This window comes from Narcine bancroftii, chromosome 3, assembly GCF_036971445.1.
Source record: "Narcine bancroftii isolate sNarBan1 chromosome 3, sNarBan1.hap1, whole genome shotgun sequence".
Classification (NCBI taxonomy): Eukaryota; Metazoa; Chordata; class Chondrichthyes; order Torpediniformes; family Narcinidae; genus Narcine; species Narcine bancroftii.
The window spans coordinates 301,081,220-301,104,965 of NC_091471.1; the positions used below are offsets into that span (position 1 = coordinate 301,081,220).

Below are 23,746 nucleotides of genomic sequence, written 5' to 3' on the forward strand. Positions count from 1 at the left end.
AGGACATATTTTCATCCTATGGCACTGTGGTTCAGGCACTACTAGGGGTCATGGTGGAGGCAGATTCAGTCTGAGCTGGTAAGTTGTAATGAGGTTAAATAGGCAGGTTTTCGAAGTCTTGGATCGTTGAGGGAGAAAGAACACTTGAAGGGTGCTTACAGGGTATTTTGTTACAGTGTAAAAAAAGTGAAAGATAAGATAAGATAAAAATCAATGAACAGCAAAGTCTGACACCCTCCTGCTCATTGAGGAATCAAGCTTACCATGGGTGGTTCGGAGAACCTTGGAGGTCATGCCGCCGAACCGACCGCCTCAGTCAGAGGTCCTGGCTCTGATCTGACTACCCTGGTCAGAGGTCCTGGAGTCAATCTGACTGCGTCAGTCTGAGTTCCTGGAGCCGATTGTCTAAGGTCCTGGAGCCAATCTGACTGCCTCGGTCAGAGGTCATGGCACCCATCTGACTACCTTGGAGGTCCTGGTGCTGATCTGACCGCCTCGGTCGAGGTCCTGGTGCTGATCTGACCACCTTGGTAAGAGGTTCTGACTGCCTCAGAGGTCCTGCCGCTGATCTGACAGGTCGGTGCCAACCTGACCACCTCAGTCTGGGGTCCTGGCATCAATCTGACCACTTTGGTTGGAGTTCCTGGCGCGATTACAAACCCGACCTCAGTCTGAAGGGAAGTCCCAGGTGCTCTCCCGCCACTCATACTTGTATCATCAATGACCCTACATTCTGTCCCAAACCACACATACTAGGTTGGCTATAACTTAAAACTAATGCATTCTTTGTGAAAGGCAGTTTTTACGTTGTTAATCCAACCACTTGTCCCCAATAACAAATTATCTTCTCTATGTCCCATTCCTTTACGTCTTCCTCTAGGTTTCAAGGCCTTAAGGACCCCTGAATCGGAATCTTGTCTTAATTAGCTTCCCATTTAACAATTGAGGACTATGAGCTGAAAACTCAATTTTAAACAAAAGCGATGTGTTTGTAACCCTCTCATTACATGAGTATTTGAAAAAAAAAGTCCATGACTAAGGAGAGGGAAGTGAGGCATCCTCCATTGGTAGAAACCTGATGGGCCAAATGACCTCCTTGACCATTCGATGATTTTCTGGATTGATTGTGCATGCTGATTGGTGGATTTCATCGTGGTGCCTTCTTGTGGCAGTTTCCAAAGTAAGACCCAGACCATCCACCCCCCCCACAACACTCTTTGACTTTGACCACAGAAGCCTTTCCAGGCAGGTTGTATCCTTTACACATAATCTATTCTCAGTGTTCATAGAAACAGACCTACCACAGAGGTTCCTTGCACTCTTTCCTCGTATAAAAATACATTAACAACATAAAGTTGTTTATTTTTGAATGAAGGGCAGAAACTATGAGAAAATATATAAATTGGTTCAGGACACACAGGTTTAAAATATAAATATAAGCGCGTCATACTGGTCTCAATTTATGATTATTTAAAGTATTCACAGGAAATTAATTAGTCCTTTTTTATGTGTTATTTTAATTGTTTTAATATTGCTTCAGAGAACTTCCAAGCAAACCTATTATAATTGCAGAAAAATTTTTTCTCAGGGACCACTTTAAATAATTGAGATACTTCAACGTTCAGTGTGATATAATTTAATAATTTCACTGCTCGCTAACGTAAACTCAAGGAGTAAATCCTTATTTGGTATTTTGCTGGAGTTCAAAGACTGAAATGATTTTGTGGGAAAGGAAAGCTGCAGATTCCAACACAATACTTACAGTTGTGGCTTCCTTTTCAAAAGAACATCAAAAATTGGAAATGTGAAGTTTTGTTGATAAAATTGAACCATCTATTATAATTTTTAATCTGCTTTTTAGTTTTGCATTTAACAAAACATCATTGGTTTGAAAGGCATTAATTTTCTCCCATTCAAAGCAACCACAAATAAATCTAAAATGTATGATCAAGTAAGTTTCAAGTAAACAAATTGCTTTCCAACGTTTGCAATCCTCGAATGAAACTATGATTAAATCCTGCTTATCCTGATGTTCCATGCAAGTGTCTCTGATGACATCATTCTCTTGGCTCCATCTGGTTGTAGTGTTTTATGGTAATTGGGAAAACAAATTGAATCTATTTCAGCTTAGTACTATAGCCAGTCAGGTCCCTTTCTTTCCTTCTTTGCAGTGTTTTAATTCAGGCACCTACCTGCTCTTTTCTCAGACCTTGAGGAAGGGCTCAGGCCCGAAACATTAGTTATCTCCTATGGACGCTGCGAGACTTGCTGAGTTCCTTCAGCATTTTGGCCACAATCACAGCGTCTTTCCTGCTTCACTCCTCTCAGTTATCTATGTGTTGATGTCTTTTGTTTTTATTCATTTAAGGGAGTGGGCTTTGCAGGTTTATCCTGCTGTCATCTGACTCTTGAATGAACCTCACATTAGTATAAGATGATGCCTCTGCAATGTTCAGCTGTACCTTTTACTTTTTTTTTAATTTTTATTTTTCACACCATAAACTACATTAACCATGATACATACATTTCCTTTTCAAATATATACAGTGCCATTTTCTCCCCCCCCCACCTCCTCCCATCCCACCCTACCTACCTCCCCCCCTCATCCATTTAAAGTACAAAATCTAGGATACATTAAACCAGTCAAACAATGTTGTCATTCAATAAAAATGAACAAGAAATTCCACTGAGTCAATTCTTTCCATTTCCTTCTCCTTTCGTTAATTTAGGTAGTGAATGTCCCCGGTAGGTTTTCTCTATTGTGTTTCATGTAAGGCTCCCATATTTGTTCAAATATTTTAATATTATTTCTTAAATTATATGTTATTTTTTCTAATGGAATACATTTATTCATTTCTATATACCATTGTTGTATTTTCAAATTATCTTCCAATTTCCAGGTTGACATAATACATTTTTTTGCTACGGCTAGAGCTATCTTAACAAATCTTTTTTGTGCACCATCCAAATCAATTCCAAATTCTTTGTTTTTTATGTTACTTAGGAGGAAGATCTCTGGATTCTTTGGTATATTGTTTTCTGTAATTTTATTTAATATTTGGTTTAGATCTTCCCAAAATTTTTCTACTTTCTCACATGTCCAGATTCCATGAATTGTTGTTCCCATTTCTTTTTTACATTGAAAACATCTATCAGATCTGTTGGGTCCCATTTATTTAAGCTGTACCTTTTACTTTATTCTGCACTTTGACCTATTAATGCTGCACCCCGCACATTTGTTTTATTATTACCCTATCTACTGTAATGAAGTATGAGTTGACTTGCCTGAATAACACACAAAACGATGGTCTTCATTATACCTTAGTGTACATAACAGTAAACAATTGAATTCAATTAATGTGGGCTGGCTCTGGATGTGGCATTTGGCCAGAGAGAAATAATCAGCTGAAAACGACAACATTCTACGTCTGAGAAGAGACTTAAAGAGTTAATTGATTTAGCAGTGCACAGAGTCAGGAAGCATATTCCTGAGTGCATGAGAACAATTTGCAGTTTATTCTGTTATAAATGGTGGACTGCAGCAAAAGTCAAATTGGGGAATTTATGGGGTCGGAGCTTTGCAAATTCCATACAGTTCTATCAAGGTTTGAGATATCAAAAAGTAAGGATCAATAGGTAAGGTAGAACAAGCAAGACAAGGGAAGGTAGTGTTGGAGCAGAATTTCAGGCTGGTGGAGCTTCAGACTGGTTTAGATTGATGTCAGGATGAAATTAGCTTTCAGTGACAGAAATCAAACAAGGGAGAGTAAGGATAGAGATATTAACACTGGTGCATATGCAGAAAGGAAGAAATTTGTCTGAGTTTGCTGACATGAAGCATGTAGAAGTATATCGAGTTGTCATACTCACTTTTAATCCTGCAGACTTGCTGCTGAACGGTAGAAGATTTGAGAGAGCGGGGATACGGTGCTGCTCCAAAGGGGTCATCTGCTCAGACCTAATGCCAGCAGTTCTGTACAAGCTTTGAATGGCCTGTTAAAAGAGCCGATGATGTTTGTAAGTAAAATCCTGCAACCTTGGGGTCTTTGGCCAACAAGGCAGCGTCTGTGCTTGGCAGCAGCCACAAGGGGTTGCAGACTCCGGGGGGAGCAGCGGAGGGCACCAGGAACAGGGAGAACACTCCCTGCTGGGAAGGAAAAGCAGAGGAGATTACCTTACAGGATGGTGACCATAGTAGTAGACCATCGAAGGGATCAGCGACTGAGGGACCCTCACAGGCAACAGGTGACTTGCAGTTGGGCTGTGGGCTGCTGGAGACTGCCTCATGGGAGGCAGGTATCGGAGCTGGGACTCGAGGGCAAGAAAGGGTCCCAAAAGGCCTTGGATGCTGAAGGCTTCCTGATCGTGTTGAAGGTCTTGATCTGGAGCTTGAGTTGCTAGAGGGCAGCAGCAATCATCAAAGACCCACACTACCCAGCACATGATTTCTTCTCGCTGCTGCCATCAGGAAAGAGGTATCGGTGGCACAACTCACACCATCAGGATCAGGAAGAGCTGCTGCCCCTGACCCCTCAATGACAAAGTCGATCAGAGACTAATTTAAGGACTCTTACTTGTGCACTTTATTGATTTTCTTTGTTCTCTCTATATTGCACAGTCAGTTTGTTTACATTAGTTATCTGTTTACATTTCTTTTATTTGTTTACATGTTTATGCTGTGTACAGTTTATTTCTTGCACCACCAAATAATGGTAATTCTGCCATGCCCACAGGAAACAGAAAGTTCAGGGTTCTATGTGATGTCATGTAAGCACTCTGACAATAAATCTGAAGAACTGGGGGGCGAACCCACTGAAGGGACTCTCTCTCGCTTCTCTTTTTCTCATACAGTAAGGGGCACTGGGCTACGCTAATGGCAACTCTTTGCCTGCCTAATAGTACATGTTCTCTACTATTACATGACAATAAAGACATCTTCGAATCTATTGCATGCTCTGTGGTCAGTAAGGGATTCATTAAGGTGGCATGTGAGTGGAAAAAATATGGTTGAGGACCACTGGCCTGGACAAATCACTTCAGTTGAGAAATAATATAATAAATGTTAACTAAATGAGGGTGATTTTAAAAACTGGGCAATTCTACCACGTTACCTGAGTGGATGAATTCTGTTCTGACTCTGAAATGGGGAGAAAATTTAAAATACCAGATGCAAAGTCACCTGGGAGTCCTTATGCAGGATAGCGTGAAGGAAAGTGGTTGATATCGACCTCTGGGGGGTGGGTCAATGGGACTATCCAAGGGTTTGAAAAATGCCGGGGGGGGCGGTTAAAAAGAGGTCGATAAACACTGGGAGGTTAAATATAAAGCCCAATGTCCCCGCTCCTGTCCGGGAGCCCGAGGTTCTTGCTCCTGCCAGGAGGCCGAAGAGACCTCTGCGATGTGGATGGCACCGAACCCGATGTTGAGAATGGAGTTGCACATGCCGACTCCGGCTGTAGCCGATTCTGAAGACTTGGACACAGCTCCACTTGGCATCTTCCCGGCCAGAAGCAAAGGTTTTTTTTTCACTGTTACTGTAATCTCTTGCTTACTTGTTGTAAAGCCTTAGCTTTATTTTCAAGTAGGTAACAAAAGTCCACTTTATTTATTTAATTTTTTGTTCATGCCTATGAGGGATCAAGGATTCCATGAAAGGGGTCAACGGTCTAAAATGTTTGGGGACCCCTGTTGCATGTTGAAGAAGTGGTGAAGAAGAAGGTGAATGCAGCGCTGGCATTCATTTTGAGAGGAATAGAATATATGAGCAGGGATGTGATGTTAAGGCTTTATAAGGCCCTGGTGAGGCCTCACTTGGAGCATTGTGAGCAGTTTTGGGCTCCTCATTTCAGAAAGGATGCGCTGAAGTTAGGGAAGGTTTAGAAGAGGTTCACAAGAATGATTCAGGGAATGAATGGGTTATCATTTTAAGAGTGTTTGACAGCTTTTGGCCTGTATTCAATTGAATTTAGGAGAATGAGGGGTATCTCTTTGAAACATTTTGATTGATGAAAGGCATGGATGGAGTAGATATAGAAAAGTTGTTTCCCATGGTGGGAGAGTCTAGGACAAGAGGGCATAAAAGGATTGAAGGGCATCTGCTTCTAATAGATTTTTTTTAATTTTGAAATTTTGATTTTTTTAAAGATTTAAATTTAGACAGGCTCTTTCGGCCCAAATCTCCTACAAAACACCAGTACATTTTGAATGGTGGGAGGAAACTGGAGCACCCGGAGAAAACCCATGCAGGCACACAGATTCTTATGGAGAGCATGGGATTCGAACCACTGTTCCAATCACCGGTGCTGTAGCAGCGTTGCGCTAACCACTACACTAACCATGCCACCCTAATGTATAGGAATTTCTTCAGCCAGAGGGTGGTAAATCTGTGGAATTTGTTGCCAAAGGATGTTGTGGAGGCCAGACCATTGGATGTATTTAAGGCAGAGATGGATAGGTTCTTGATTAGCCAGGGCATCAAAGGTTATGGCGAGAAGGCCAGGCAGTGGGGCTGAGTTGGAAAATGCATCAGCTCATGATTAAGTGATGGGGCAGACTTGACAGACTGAATAGCCTATTTCTGCTCCTATGCCTTATGGTCTTATGGTACATCAACTGCCAAAGTGCATCTCATATTTCCTTATATGTTAGTCTATATTTTGCATGGGACACTTGCTGTAGAAAATCATTTGCAGAAAGTGGTAAAGGAACTATTTCTGTTTGTGAGATGTTGCATGACTAAAAAGCAATTCATTGACGACAGTGGATATTGCATATGAGCACAAGTTTCAAGGCGGGACTGGACCTTGTTGCCCTCGTACCTAATTCATTACTCACTGTGATGTGAACCTACCTTTTCCCATAACTCTTGATTTGCTCATAGACCAAACTAATGATTCATTGCCAAAGAACCACAATTCCATGAATGAAAAAATTCCTCCTCATCTCTGTCAGGAAAAAAGAACATTGAGTGAACAGTTCTCCTGTGAGCTGACATATGTCCTCTGGTACAGAAGATAATAAAGCACAATCCTTGTTCTGTTTCATGAAATGAGATAGAATGGACAGTCGGAATAATTTAAATGATAGGCTTTTTCAGACAAGCAGGGATATTATCAAATATAAAAAACATGATTGGACAAAGAGAAACTTTTGTCTTTCGGACAAGACATTTGGTTCATCCCGTGATGGAGGGCTCAAGCCTGAAACGTTGGTTATATATCTTTATTTTTGCCATATAAAGGACACTGTTTGTCCTGCTGAGATTCTCCAGCGTTGTCTTTTTACTTCAACCACAGCGTCTGCAGACTTTGGTGTTTTTCTCATTGGACAAGAGAAGATGGAATGATTCAGCTGGTCAGGCCGCATCCATGGAGAGAAATGGTCGGCCAAGCAGACCCATTATTCAGACTCAAAAAAATAAGATACGTGATGCTATGATCAAAATGATCAAGCTGATTAATACAATTCTTGACCCATTTAACAAATAGCCCATTTTAATACCATTATTTGAAAAGATTATTTGCAATACATTTTCTATTGGAGTTTAGCTCTTGAATTTTTGTGGGATTTTTGCATAGTGTGTGGTAAATTTGATAAAGATAATGCTTATTGTCATACACATTGTACAATGTACAGGTGCACTGAAATTCTGATTTGCAATTTAAATATATACAGCATACAGCAGAGGCCCTTCCAGTCCATGAGCCGTGCTGCTCAATTACACCCAATTCACCTTAAACCCCCATATATTGTTTGAAGGCTGGGAGGAAACTGGAGCACCCAGAGGAAACTCACACCGACATGGGAAAGTACAAAATCCTTACAATCAGTGCGAGATCTGAACCCATGTCACTGGCACAGTAACAGTGTTGCAGTAGGCACTAGGTTAACCATACCACCCTTTGTTTTGTCGTTTAAAAAATAGATCATTTTCATTTTGGTCTCATTAAAATGAAATTTTAGCTAACTAACCTACCATGCGATTTCAGCTGACAGCATTTCCCACATCTGGAAACTTAAGGTTGCAGACAGTTCTCTAATATCTACACGGGTGTCTATACATAATGGTTCTCCTGTTCAGAGGAAGATGATTGGGGGGGAAATTTCTCTCTGGATTTTGTGTGGACAAGCACCGATCAGGTCCCAAAAATGGAGATATTTGAGTGAAACATAATCCTGCTTTCAACAAAATTTACACCTTCTTTCATGTAAACGTGAAGACATTTAGATTTTCACTCCTACCTGTGCTTTGAGTCTTGTTCATGCTGGCAGAACCTTCAAGTAGATGGGATTGATTGGTGGACTTTTTGATAAAATGAATTAAAACAGAAATCGTTTGCTGACATTGTATTTTTCTGGTGTATTTTGTTTAAGTTGTCCAAGAAGGTCCTTGGGTCTTTTTTTTTCTTTAGCTATAGCGTGGCTCAGTTAGCACAGTGGCTAGTGAAAAGCTGTAAGGAGTCTGTATGTTCTCCCCATGTCTGCGTGGGGTTTCCTCCAGGTGCTTCATTTCCTCCCATCCTTCAAAAGGTACAGGGGTTGGAGGGTGACATGAACTCCTGAGCTGGAAGGACCTGTTCCCATACTGTAGATCCAAATTTAAAATTTACTACACTTAAAACACCCTTACTGATGTTTGCTAAGTTGACTATTTTTTGTTTGTTGTTGCAGGAGTCCTGAGTGTAAATTGTTGGATCTATGGATAGCTCAGACAAACTGAAACCAGTTTCCAAAATGGCGAGTGAGGCCTCAACGAACAGATGCACATGTAACTTCACGATGCTGAATCAAAGCACCAGTTCCAATTCCAGTACACACGCCTCGCCTTGGTTTTCCACCGTCTTTTCAGCTGTTGGACTCTTGTCGAATCTGATTGCCCTGGCGGTATTAGTGAGTGCCTACAGGAAAGCCCAGAGCAGGTCACGGTCTTCCTTCTTGATTTTCCTTTGTGGCCTGGTTTTGACAGATTTTTTAGGCCTTGCTACAACTGCATCCATTGTTCTGACGTATCACCACACCAAGTTCAGCTGGGACCAAGTGGATCCACAAGGCCACCTTTGCAAGTTTTTGGGATTTTCGATGGTGTTCTTTGGACTCACGCCCCTGTTGCTTGGAGCCACCATGGCAGTGGAACGGTTTCTGGGCATCAACAAGCCATTCCTACGTTCGACCAATGCCTCCAAACGGCGCGCTTGGTGCACGGTCTTCCTTGTTTGGCTGTTTGCATTCTGCATTGGTCTCCTGCCTATTTGCAGACTTGGACATTATACACACCAGTGGCCCAATTCCTGGTGCTTCTTTAACATGACAAACGGCACAAATGATGTTGCATTTTCAATATTATTTTCCAGTGTGGGATTGTTATCTCTCTCAATGTCTGTTTTCCTGAATACAATCAGCGTGGTAACACTGTTCAAAGTTTGCTGTCGGAGACTGAGTCATGAAAGGCGTCGAGATCATGAGGTGGAAATGATGGTCCAACTCTTGGGTATAATGATCATTGCTACAGTCTGCTGGTCTCCATTACTGGTAGGTAGCAACTCATGAGGTCACTGTGATAATACTGTTAAATACTGGATAGGTGGCTAATTGACCTTTCCAATACTAACCAATAATCGCATTCACTTATATACTGAGATGCAGGGTAAATGCTAAAAAAAAACCTAATCATGAGTGTGACATGTCCGATACTATTGCATCAGTGATTTTAAACCATCTTCAAAGTTCAGAGTGAATTTCAGAGCAGTCTTCACTGGCCCAATCTTGAGCTGTTGGAAGAACTCAGCATCCAGGGATAGAAATGGTTAGTCAACGTTTTGGATCAATCGTCCCAATAAAGGGTTCCGACCCGAAAAGTTCCCTGACCATTTTTATCCACGAATGCTGCCTGACCTATTGAGTCTCTCCCGCAGCTCGCGGTTTGTTTGGAATTTCAGCGTCCTGCAGTTACGGCATTTCTCAGATTGCACTGGCTTGCCTCTGTGATGTGGTTTGCACTAATTGTGTCATGTGAATTTTGGAGTCACTCATCTGCCGCACAACTTAGCAGAAACATCACTGTGTGGCTTTGGAACGAATGCCATCCTGAGTGTCCTCAGATTTTATGACAATTTTGAGTTTCTTAAGAGTTGCTGATTTGATTTGGCTTCAGGATGGAACTCGTCTGGTTGTGTGTCTGCATGTTTTACACCGAGGAGCGGAGAACGCAGATTTGTCAGGTTGTACTTGTTCAATCAGATAACAATAAACTTTGCTCAAAGCAATTCTGTAACTTGGCAACTACCAAACCATTTCAATTCTTGGTCACCCGTGCTCACATGTCTGACCATGGCCTTGTGTACTGTCCCACCCTGACCACCGGAGATTGGAGGAACAACACCTTATTTTCTGGATGGGCACCCTCCAGCCACATGGCATGAACATTGACTTGACTGCTTTCCATTAAACGTTCGCCTTTGCTTCCCCTCCTCCCTTTTCCTGTCCTTTCAGTTCTTTCACCCACACAGCCCTACCATTCCCCCCTCCCCTCATTGCTGCTGTCCCATCCTTCCTTTCTCCATCTATCATCAACTGCCTTGCCTCCCACCCACCCCCCCACCCACCTTCCCCATCTTTTATTCAGATGCCTGCTAGCATTCTCTCATACCTTGATGAAGGGCTCAAGCCTGAAATGTCAGTTCTTTGCTACATAAAAGACATTGTTTAATCTGCTGAGCTTCTCCTGCATTTTGTGTTTTTACTTCAATCACAGAGTCTACAGAATTTCATGATTTACTTCCAAACCACTGTGAGGAGTTTTCCAAAAACTCAGCTGCACACTCCAAAGGTTCAAGGACCTCTCGATAATTTCCATTGGTAATGAAGAATCGCGTCTAGAATCTCTTCAATTAAAACCCTGACCACATAGAGGGACGTTTATTGCATTGTTACAATTACTCCTGATTACTTACTGATCAGTACTTGACCTGTTCACTTAGGTGACACATTCCATTAATTTTGATGAGAAATCTTTGGTGGGGCAATAAATTCGCCTGGTGAAAGTGAGAACCTGACTCATATTTGGCTTTCCACAAACTCAGGGGCTGATCGGAGTGACCAACATACTGCAAGGAAAATTGAAGCTGGATTACACAATTTCAAAAATGGCAGGTTCTGATCATCTAAAACAAGATAGAAAATACCTCAGGCTGCATCCTTGCAGAGTGAAGCCAAGTCAAGAACTCTTTGTCAGAGACAGAAAAGTGTGGAAAACACGGAAGTCTGCAGATACCGTGATTGAAGTACAAACACAACGCTGGAGAAACGCAGCAGGCTAAGCAGGTGTCCTTTATATAGCAAAGAAACATAGCCAACATATTTGGCTTGAGCCCTTAATTAAAGTTTGAGCAAAATGTAGGCAGGTGCCTGAATAAAATGGTGGGGGTTAGTGGGGCACAGGCCCACAGGCAGGAGATAATAGGTGGATAAGGGAGGGAGTACACACCAGCAAATAGGGGAAGGGGGGAGATTACACTGAATGGAAATGGAAGGGGTGGGGGGGTGTAGAGCGCTGGAGGAAAAAATGCAGAGCGAATGGGAATAGAGGGAGAGGAGGGAGGGGGTTAGCAGATATCGGAGAAGTAAATGTTAATGCCATCTGGTTTAAAAGTGCCCAGACAGAATGTTAGGTGACCCTCTTCCAATTTATGGTGGTCTTGGTTTGACAGTACATGAGGACAGACATGTCAACATGGGAATGGGCCGCAGAATTGAAATGGTTGGCCACTGGGAGCAAAAGGTGATAAAGTGGAGGGTGCAGAAAGATCCTATTCACCCTATCACTTCAGAAACTCTGTCCTTGTCAACTTTGACCTTCATCCTCCAGTGTACCTGCAGCCCCCTTCCCGGGGCTATCTCCTTTACTGCCTGCAATGTGTTTGCTTCCCACCATCCAGATTCCCAGGCAGCCAGCCCAGGTAAAGCAGCAGCATTTCTTCCACTTAATGTGCCGCTTTTGCTTCTTACTGATTGTGGCCATCTCCAATGGAGAATCCAAACACAGGAGCTTCCCGAACACCTCCATTCCATTCTCAAGGGTGAGCACAAGCTGCTACTTTAACCCTCTGTCCCACTTCCTCTTCTGACCTCAGACTATCTGCAGACTCCTGCTTAGCTCCAATGGTGCCCAAAGTAGACTCAAGGCACAGCTACTGGACCCAATACTGAATTTAACCATTTTGAGCAACCTCCTTTCCATTCCATCTCCACTTGGTTTTGGGTTTCTGTTTCAATTTGTTTCATTTTAAATTATTTTTAAAATTTTCTTTAGGATCCGATTCCGGCCATTTAAACTCATGCCGCTCAATTACACCCGAATTAACTTACTAGCCCCTGTCCATTTTAGAAGGGTAGGAGAAAACCACAGCAACTGGAGGAAATCCATGTAGACATGGGGAGTACAGACAGCACTGGACTGGAACCTGGGTCACTGGCACTGTAATTGCAGCACGCTAAACAAACTCTCACCTGCATCTTCTGCCAGTTTCTTTGAAGTAATTGTTACTGTGGCAAGATGGTTTGAACTGTGTGAGCAACCTTCCCCCTGGACTTCCAATCCTTCCACCTCTCTGTAGAGTTCTCTCAAATGTTTTTGGTCCGAACAAAGGATACTTGTTTCTTTCCCCTTGTCCTCCTGATTGCTTCCATTCCACTTTTTAGTGTTGTCTGTGACCTTTTATTTATACCTTGAAGAAGGGCTCAGACCCAAAACAAGCTGATACCTGGAATGGCAAGAATAACTTATGAGGAAAGATTGCGCAATTTGGGATTGTACTCGCTGGAGTTTAGAAGATTGAGAGGGGATCTCATAGAGACACATAAAATTCTGGCAGGACTGGACAGAATGGATGTGGAAGGGATGTTTCCAATGGTGGGGGAGTCCAGAACCCGGGGCCATGGTTCGAGGATAATAGGCAAACCATTTAGAACCGAGATGAGGAGGAATTTCTTTACCCAGAGAGTGATGAATCTGTGGAATTCATTGCCACAGAGAGCAGTAGAGGCAGGTTCATTGAATATATTTAAGAGGGAATTAGATATGTTTCTTCAGTATAAGGGAATTAGGGGTTACGGAGAGAAGGCGGGGACGGGGTACTGAACTTTAAGATCAGCCATGATCTCATTGAATGGCGGAGCAGGCTCGAAGGGCCGAATAACCTACTCCTGCTCCTATCTTCTATGCTTCTATTGATCACATGGATGCTGCGAGACCGGCTGGGTTCCTCCAGCAAGTGTGTGTTTTTACTACAACCACAGCATCCGCAGGCTTTTGTGTTTCACCACAAAGCATTAGAGAATTAATCCTGCTGAGAATCCTGAGCAATCTGACCAGGAAATTCCACAATGGATGCTGTCTGCTTGTGCTATGTTCCGAATCACAAGACAATCCTGCCACCAAGCCAATGTGAAAATGGACACAGCTGAAAAATGCACTTTGACCTGCTGAGTTTCTCCAGCATTATGTTAAAAAACCTGCTAGCCCACTCCCCATTCTCCCTGTCTCCCCCATCCCTCTGCCTTCTTTCCTCCAGCCCTCCACCCCCTTCCCTCCACAGTGGGACTGTGCTCCTTCCCCACCATTTTGTTCGGGCACCTGCCTACATTTTGCTCATAGCTTGATGAAGGGCTCAAGCCCGAAACTTTGGTCCTGTGTCTTTATCTTTGCCATACAAAATGTGCTGTTTAACCTGCTGAGTTTCTCTGGATTTGTGTTTTCATAGCTGCAAAATAATTCACTCTCTGACAAACATTCTTCTCCAAGACATAAAATGCACTGTATAAATCTAAGGGCTGGAAAATTTTCCACACCTGAATAGATTTAGTTACAACATCATAGAAAGATCATATAAGCTAAGAAACCTGTTCCTCTTCTCCTTATTTCCTTTAGCTTCAACAACATACCCATTGATATCCTTTTGATATGGTTGATTATTACCTATATTTGACCTCCTTATAGGGAATATTTATGAATGAAGCTCCCTAGAGTTCTTTGGAATGAAACCAGAGCATCTAGCCTATGGAGAGAAGGTGTCGGTTTAACCCTGACACTACCCTAAATCAGGGCCCAGGAGCTGGGAGAGAGTAGCAATAATCGCTGGATCACAGTGGCATCCTGCTGGAGAAACTCAGCCAGCTGAATGGTGTCTGTGGGGTGGGGAGGGGGAGAAATTGTCAATGTTTTGGATCAATATTCTGCATTGGAACCGAGAGTGGAGAGGGAAGGCATACTGAGGAGAGGGGTATATAGTGATACAGGGATCAGGAGATGATAGGTGGAGTGATGGGTGATGGACAGACGGAGCCAGGAAGGGGAGGGGGGGAAGGGTGGAATTGGGAGACATGAGCAAGTGAGTGATCGGTGAAAGCAGGTGGAGAAGAGAAAAAGGGGGAAGGTGTAGTCAGGAAGTGGTTGGGGGGGGGGTGGGTAATGTTGGAGACAGCTGGTGAAACCTAATTAATGGAAACACAAGAGCTGGAATGTGACCACTAGTGAAGGTGATCATGGAAATCATTGGGGGAGAGGTGTGGGGTTTTTTTGTGTGTTGACCCTCCCGTCTTCAGATGAGGGGTCAGATATGAAGTGCATCCAACTCCTCCACAACACATCAGTGCTCGGAAATGCCTTGGACCTTGATAACAGGCAGCAAGCTCTGTTCTTTCACACCTTCATCAGCAGGAAGCCCAATTTTCTGTTATTAGAAAGCAGATCTGGATGATCAGGGCACCATAAACCTTGCAATTCAGCACACTCCAGCTACTTGAAAATATTGTAATTGAAAATGTTATATCTATGAAGGTCGATAGCTCATTGATACCAACTGAATGAAACATGAAAGCCTGCAGGCACTGTGATTGTAGTGGAAATGCTGGAGGGACTCAGCCAGACTCATAGTGTCCATAGGAGGAAAAGATATAGAGCCGATGTTCCAGCCCTGAATATATCTTAATGAACTCTCCCCCTCCAAAGAAATTAACCCCAACCTATCCACACCCCAATGACAATAATTTTCCAGTTTACCAGTAAAATACTCTTGAATCTTTTTGAACCCTGTGTGACGTATCTCTCCTACAATCTAATGAGGAGACCTAATGAGGCATCTTTATCTTTTCTTTTTTGGCTGTGCCCCCCCCCCCCTAACTTAGGACTCTGCTCAGAGTTTATGGACGCCCTTCCCTGTGAAGCAGCAGTCAAGTTTTATTTTTTCTATACTTCTCTCCAACTGACTATGGAAAAACCATAAGCAATATTTATGTTATGTGAAAATATTTCCAAATTGGAAGACCTTCTATTCTGTCTCAGCATCAATATAGACTTCTCCTATGTCCATTAACCCCTTCTGCCAGTTTCTGCCTATTCCCCTGTTTACTTTCCTCCAGCTCTCCCTTCCCTTCCTTCTCATATGAGGGAGCTACCCTTGTTAGCCTTCTGTCCTCTTGCAGTGAACTGAGGTGTGTTATACTGATGGCTGGTGGCTGGCTTCGTGCCCCCCCCCCCCAAACTACCCACCTAAACCCTGAGCCCTTCTGAAGTCCGTACCCTCAGTTATAAGCTAATAAAAGTGTATGTTCTCCTTCCGGCCGTGAGAGCTTTTATTGACGTTACACCTCTTCCATCATTCTCTCTTTCTATTCTCCTTTCCCAACTGTATCCTATTACCTGTTAGGCTGTGCTCCTCCCCCTTCCCCTTTCACTATTCGCTCCCCCACCCCCCCACCAGCTCTTCTCTCCTCCCACTCTCTACACCTTTTTATTCAGACATCCACTTGCTTTTCCATATTCCACAGGCCCAAAATGTTGACTCGCTTGACATCCTTTGGATGCTGGATGACCTGCTGAGTTTCTCCAGCACTTGTGTTGTGCAAGGGTTGTGCAGTGGGGCCAAAACGTGCATCAGTTTAATTTAATGAGCAGAAGGATTAGGTGGAGGATGAGGTAATGGCGGGGGGTCATCAATATCAGAATTAGCATTTACTGCCTTGAACAGGTCACGAAATTTGTTGTTGTTGTGGCAGCATTACGGGTGCAAATAAGTAAGTAAGTAAGTAAATAAATAAATAGATAAATTACTCCAAAAGAAGAGGTGAGGTGGGGTGGGGTTTGTTGTTCATTGTCCATTTAGAAATCTGATGGGCAAAAGGAAGAAGCTGGGTCTGTCCCACTGAGTGCTCGTCTTCAGGCTCCTTACCCCCTTCCTGATAGAAGCAGTGAAGGGCATGGCCTGGGTGGTGGGGGTCCTTGAGAATAGAGGTTGATTTCTTGTCAATGTCCTCGATAGAGTGAAAACTGATGGCCATGATGGCCCTGGCCGAGTTCACAATTCTCTGAAGTCTTCTCCTGTCCTGTGCACCTCCATACCAGACAGAGATGCAACTGATCAGAGTGCTCTCTGTGATACACCTGTAGAAATTTGGAAGTCTTTGGTGACATGCCACATCTCTTCAAAAAAACTGCTCATAAAGTGTAGCCACTGGCAAGTCTTCTTCATGATTGCATCAACATGGACATCAGGAATTTGATGTTCTTAACCCTTTCCGCTGCTGACCCCTCAGTGAGGACTGGTTCGTGCTCTCTTGATTTCACCCTCCTGAAGTCATGAATTTCCTGAAAGTGCAGGAGAGACAGAAACCCACCCTGAATTTAAACAGTCCGTGGATGTATACGTGAAGAAGGGTAACCTGAAGATCAACTGACTTGGGAGAGAATTATGGGTTTGGGTTAGGTAGCTCTTCCCTTTCTGGCCCATGATGGACTGAATGGCCTCTCACTCTTTCATGTTGATTCTATGACAATGAAATAACACCAGTTGCTTGTTGATTCCCACAGATATTTATCTTCAAGAAGACCTTGATGGAATTACCAGACAACGTGGAACTGAGTAAAACTCTAATTACTTGTGTTCGAATTGCCACATGGAACCAAATCCTGGATCCCTGGGTTTATATACTATTTAGAAGATCAGTTTTGAGAAAGTTCAACCCAAGTCTACGATCGAGACCTTCAATATCGTCATTATATCCCAATATGAATGCAGCATACAGCAGAAGATTGACACAAGCTTCAGTAATGACTTCCTAATACATAGATTGAGCTGAACTCTGAAAGGACTTCCACCTAACTAGACTAAGATGTACATACTTGTAAATAATGTGTTTATATTCAATTAAACCTTCCTTCTTAGTAGTATAAGTAATGTTGGTTTTAAACAATAATTGTTACTTTAAGGTTATGACTGTTGTGGCAATGGTTAGCACAACGCTATTACAGCTCCAGTGACCAGGGTTCGAACCTGGCGCTGTGTGTAAGGAGTTTGTAATGTTCTCCCCATGTCTGCGTGGGATTCCTCTGGGTGCTTCGCTCTCCCTCTACCCTTCAAAACATTCCAGGTTGCAGGTCAATTGGGCATACCTGTAATTGGGCAGCACGAGTTTATATGGCCAGAATTGGCTTCTACCATATTGTTAAAAAAAAATTTGCTCTGTGGATTGCAACAGTATGCATGGAAAACATTTGAGTCAGTTTCATGATGGGCTCTTGAAAAATACATAGCTTATTTGAACACCTTTTGTCTTACTGTAGTAAAACTGGTTAGCAGTTAAAAACACACTAGCTGTATATATTTTTAAAATATTGGTAAAGCAAAGAGCAGGTGGCTTGCATGCAAATTCATAGGTTGAAAATTGGTTTTATTTATATATTAAAATGTTTTATTTAAATTTGATTTACCTTGGGTCTCCATTACACATAGGAAGAAATTGAACCGTCACAAACAATTCACACTTTAGGCCATGTGGCAAGTGAAAATTATTTAAAATGCTGGTCTTCCAAAAGCAAAATATGGTTTTGAGCTTGTTACCCATCTGTCAGTTTGTGCAGAAAGCAAAGCAAAGTTTTGTCAAAAATATTTGCCTCTCCAAGAAACTCAGAATACAAAAGCTCAATATTTAGTTGGAACAACACCAAAACATGGTCATTTCAAAAGTTGGATGTTCATGATATTCTTTTGGCTCTTGCTAAAGATTTTGGATTTTGATAACATTAGATGGGAATTTGGATATTTCTTGAATCACATCTATTCATGATAATATTCCCAAATACCTTTTGTTTCCCCCGATGTATAAAAATGCATTCCTTGGGCCTCTGGAGTTGATTTTAATTTGATAGATAAGGATTAATGGAGTGCTAACAGTGCCTTTGTGGCTTCAAAAAATGTGCTCCTAAATCTTATGCCAATTTGGAATGGGACCAGAATCATTTTAGTTATTCTCACAGGATCCAGAATAACTCAGTGCCCTGTAGACAATCCCAGCATGTAGGTATCCCTCTCCCCCAAAGCTCCTCTTGCCATACACTCACCAGCCTCTCTCCTCCCAACTTGGTTTGAACTTGGCAGCCTCTATCACCGTGAACCGTTCATCAGTCCTATTTTACCAAGATACTATCTTGAAGTGGACCTGAATGGTACAGGTGGGCAATCGGATCTCTCCAGAACCTCATCGGCAGCCATTCTCAATGGGGCCACACTCCCACCTACCCCCTACCCCAGGGGTTACAGACTGAAATCATAAAATATTTGTTATAATTTTTTATGTTGCTAGTTCAGTAGGAGAGAAGTATGCAAGAAATTAACTAAACTTGACTGCTTCACAGGGAAGGGGGCTCATAAATTTTGAGAAGAGGCCTAAGAGGGTCATGTTAGACAGAGGTGCGTTGTTAGACAGAATCAGACACACACAAGGTAAAGACTGTGCAACAGGCTTTAATCCACAAAGACTTCCACAGAGCCAGGCTGGCTGTGGCTGCAGCAACTCTGAGTGAGGCCTCGGGAGGCCGGCGCAGGCTTATATCCCGGAGGATGATTGACACCCGACCGGGTGGGGCTTGATCCCTTCAGGCCGACTGATTGGCAGCCGGCCAGGTGTTGTTCTGCCCCCTTACACTCCTCCAGGTACAGAGGTGCCCCCTGAAGTAGGCCGGTGGTGTACCACCATATTCACCCCCTTCTTTAAAATTGTCTCGGAGGTGGGGGGGGCGGGGCAGTTACAAGGAATCGCATCCATTATGTACATTCAGCGGGGTCTCTGTGACCTTTGTAGGACTGGCTCCTGGTCACTGGTCAGAGGGGAAGTGGGGGGACTGGCGGTAGCGGTGTCAAGTGGAGGGGTGGCCAGCGAGGCCGGGGTCGACGTATGCAGTTCGTATTGGATGGTTGGGGGGGGTGGGTTAATCTCCTAAGGCTGAAGCGGGACCCTGGTGGTCAAGGAGGCCCTGCGTGCCCCATAGCTGCATGGGGATGGGGGTGTATGCCTGGTCAGCGTCGTCCAGGGGTGGAGGGTGGTGTGGTGTGGTGGGTGCTCTTGCTGGTGCCAGGTCCCTGGTTGAGATGGTGTCCTCCCTGCCACTGCCGAACCTAACGTAGGCATAGTTATGGTTTGGATGAAGGAGGAAAACCTGCTCTACCAGGGCTTCGGCCTTGTGTGTCCATACATGCTTACGCAGAAGCACTGGTTCTGAGGATGTGAGCCATGCTGGGAGTGACATTCCAGTCACCGACCTCCTGGGGTATGAGAACAGATGTTCGTGAGGGGTCTCGTTGGTAGCCGTGCACAGCAGTGACTAAATGGCATGAAGCACCTCGGGCAGGGCGTCCTGACAGTACTCAACAGCCCACCCTTTTGACCTGAGAGCCAGGAGGACTGCCTTCCAGACCACCCCATTCTTGCGTTCCACTTGCCTGTTGCCTCTTGGGTAATATCTTGTCATGCGACTGGTCGCGATGCCCCTCGTCATCAGGTACTGGCGCAGCTCATCGCTCATGAAACTAGACCCCCGGTCGCTGTGGATGAAGGCGGGGTAGCCAAACATGGTGAAAATCTGCCCCAAGGCCCTGATGATGGTGTCCATGGAGGTGTCCAGACAAGGGATGGCAAAAGGAAAGCGTGAGTACTCATCCACTACCGTGAGGAAGTAAACATTTCGGTTCGTGGAAGGCAGGGGCCCTTTGAAGTCCACGCCGAGATGCTCGAAATGCTGAGTAGCCTTTACAAGGTGGGCCTAGGGGGGACAGAAGAAGCAGGATTTACACTCCGCACAGACCCGACAGGCCTCGGTCATGACCCTGACGTCCCTGATGGTTTACGGCAGATTTTGGGACTTAACGAAATGGTACAACCGGGTGACGCCCGGATGGCAAAGGGACTCATGCAATACCTGCAACCTGTCATCATGCATAGATGCGCAGGTGCGAGAGATGGCAACAGGGGAGTCATTAAACTTCCTGGGGCGGTACTGAATGTCGTAGGTGTAGGTTGCCAGCTCGACTCTCCAGCGCAGGATCTTGTCATTCTTGATTTTGCTCTTGTGGGAAGTGTTAAACATGAACGCCATGGCCCACTCGTCCTTGAGGATCATGAATCTCCTGCCGGCCAGGTAGTGGCGCCAGTGCACTGCTTCCACGATCGCCTGGGCCTCCTTTTCAATGGCGGAGTGCCCTAGCTCGGAGCCATGGAGGTTCCTGGAGAAGAAGGCGATGGGGTACCCCCCCTTGTTTGAGGGTAGCTGTGAGGGCCACCTCGGAGACATCGCTCTCCACCTGGAAGGGGGAGTCCCCATCCACAGCCTGCATTGTGGCATCCACGATGTCTTGCCTGATGCGGGTGAAGGCTGCCTGCGCCTCAGGTGGGAGGGAAAAATGTTGTGGCTTGGGCCAGTGGGCAGACCTTGTCCGAGAAGCGAGGGACCCACTGCGAGTAATAAGAGAACGGGCCCAGGCACCTGCGGAGGGCCTTTAGCATGGGGGGGAGGGGTAACGCCATTAATGGGCACATCCTTTCTGGATCTGGGCCGACGATTCCATGGGCCACAATGTACCCCAGGATGGCAAGGTGAGTGGTGCTGAACACACACTTCTCCTTGTTGTAAATGAGGTTCAGCTCCGTGGATGTCTGGAGGAATTTTTCCAGGTTAGCATCGTGGCCCTGTTGGTCACGAGTGCAGATAGTGACATTATCCAGATATGGGAATGTTGCCTTCAGCTTGTGCCGGTCTACCATGCGATCTATCTCCTGGAAGACGGAGACCCCGTTCGTGACCCCAAAGGGAACCCGGCGGAACTTGTACAGGCGGCTGTCCGTCTCAAAGTCGGTGTAGGGCTTGTCCTTCAGGTGGATAGGGATTTGGTGATACACCAACTTCAGGTCACTCATGGAGAAAACCCGGTAGCGGGCTATCTCATTGACCATGTCAGTGATCCTTGGCAGGGGGTCGGCATCCAGCTGGGTGTACTGATTAATGGTCTGGCTGTAATCCATGACCATCCTTGGCTTACTTCCCCCTTTGACTACCAGGACTTGGGCTCTCCAAGGGCTGTTACCGGGCTCTATAATGCCTTCCGCCAGGAGTGGCCGCACCTCCACCTTGATGAAATCCTTGTCTGCAGTGCAATAGCGCCTACTTCTGGCGTAAATCGGATTGCTGCCTAGCGCAAGATGTGGAAAGAGTGCTGGTGGGGGATGCGCAGTGTGGAGAGGCCGCAGGTTGGCCGGGGCTGGTAGGTTGGTGTGCTGTGCAATGCGAATGGAGGTAGGGGCCCCCCGAAGGCAAGGGTGACACTCTGCAGGTGGCACTGGAAATCCAGGCCCAGGGGGAGTGGTGTGCAGAGTTTGGGTATGACCAAGAGCCTGAATCCTGTGTAAGTCTCCCCTCCCACTGTTATATCGAACGAGCAGTGCCCGAGGGTATCAACAGTCTTATCCTTGGTGGCGAGGGCGATCGAGCAGATGATGGGGTGGACCTTTAACCTTAGGGAGTGGGCCACGCTTGGGTGAATGAAGCTCTCGGTGCTGCCACTGTCCAACCGGCACTTTGTTACCTGCCCGTAGACTCGCACGTCCATCATCAAGCACTCGAGATTGTGGTGGATGTCCCTGGTCAGTGTGGTGGTGGCCACAACCGTCTTGGAGTTGGAGTTGTCGCTATCCAGAGGGATGGGGAGCGTCGATAGGGCGGCCTGGTCATCGCCAGTGTTGACCATATCGACATCAGTCGTGAGGTGCAGCGTGCGGTAGCTGATGGCCTCCAGAGGCATGGGGAGCGTCGGTGGGGTGGCCCATGTTGACCACGTTGTTCTCAACATCACTGGGGGCCCTCTGTATTGGGCGCTGCCTGTCCTAAGATGGCTGCGGCACGTGGGGAGCCACCGCATGGCTGGCCACCTTTCCTAGCCATGTCTGCTGTGCTGGGGGAAGTGACGTCATCACAGCTGTGAGCCAGATGTGACGTCACTGTAGTTCTCAGTGGGGCTGGTGCAGATGCTCGTGGGACATGCTGTGACAGTCACTGGCAGGGCCGGATGTTGCATGGTTAAAGTTGGGGAAGGGGAAAGTCGTCGCGGGGACAATGGCGCTCCCCGGCACACGCACATGGGGGTCCACAGGGAAGGTAGGGAGGTCATAGAGGCCCGCTGAGCTGCCGGCAGGTTTAGAGAGGCACACTTTTGCAAAGTGGCCTTTCTTGCTGCATCGGGAACATTACTGGTTCCTAGCTGGGCAGTTTTGGCGCGATCGTCGATCTGACCCATACCAGCAGGTGTGGTTGTCTGGGACAAGTATACCATCCCAGATTTCCCACATCCCACAGCTGGAATAATCCACAGCCATAGATGACTCCATTAGCTTGTAGAATAATACCCTTGACTAGATTTACCTTCTCCCTTTACCTTGGTTGCAGCAGTTGCTCTCCTCAGCTCGCCGAAGCCTCTCGAGCCAAGGCATCAAACCCCCACTCTTTTGCTGTGCCACTCACTCGCTGGGACACTTCTTGCTGGGACGCTCCTTGCTGGCTGCTCTTTTACCTTATCCTCAACCAACTAATCCTGTCACTCTCTCCTCACACCTCCTCCACTGAATGCTGACAAACTCTGACTCTCCTATGCCGACTCCTCACTTGAACCACTCAGCCCGAGCCCCAGTAAGTCCCTGTATTTAAGTCTTTACCTTGCTCCTCGCCCCTCCTCCTCTGAACGCCGCCGAACTCTGACCTCCTAGGCCGACTCCTCGCTCGAACCAACTGGCCCCTTGTGAGGGAGGCGAGGCGGGCTCCAGCTCAACGGTGAAGGAGGCCCTGACTAGGGGTGGAGAATGACTCCGTGGCTCGCAGGTCACTTAAAGCAACAAACCCTCTGTTCCAGCGGGTGCCAAATCCCTGATGGATCCATTGGAAAATATTAATCCAAAGGTTCTCAATGCCCTTCTGAAATGTGAATTTCAGCATGGCTAACATAACCTGGGTTCAGATCTGGAGCTGTCTGTAAGGAGTTCTCCCTATGTCTGCATTGGTTTCCTCTGGGTGCTCCAGTTACCTCCCACCATTCAAAAAACATACGGGAGTTGTAGCTCAATTGGGTGTAATTGGGTAGCATGGACTCATGGGCCAGAAGGGTCTGTTACTGTACTGAATGACTGAATTTTAAACATTTTAAAAATTAATTTGTACTTGCATTGCAGGCAGGGCCAGCAGAACCACTAGTCCAACTAGACAGCCACCTCGGGCGCAGACTTCAGAAGGGTATTGAAGAGAGATTCCAATTGGGAAAAAAAAACATTGTAAAAGTTGCTGTAGGCTAGATGTACGATGTGGCGATTCCACCCCCCTCGGGTTGCGGATGCACCCTCTCACCAATCGGAAGCTCTTTGGCAAAACCGCTCAGGCTTG

The 23,746-nt window shown here is 45.4% G+C and overlaps 1 protein-coding gene across 1 annotated transcript in view; it reads left to right on the top strand.

Moving 5' to 3' along the window:
- tbxa2r (thromboxane A2 receptor) overlaps window positions 1-17,751 on the top strand; it is a 36,072-nt gene extending 18,321 nt beyond the window's left edge. The window contains exons 2-3 of the mRNA XM_069922991.1: window positions 8,671-9,528; window positions 16,862-17,751. Coding sequence (XP_069779092.1) covers window positions 8,698-9,528; window positions 16,862-17,113 — 1,083 coding nt within the window. The 5' untranslated portion in view covers window positions 8,671-8,697 and the 3' untranslated portion in view covers window positions 17,114-17,751. The remainder of the gene's footprint in view (window positions 1-8,670; window positions 9,529-16,861) is intronic.
- The last annotated feature ends 5,995 nt before the right edge of the window (window positions 17,752-23,746 follow it).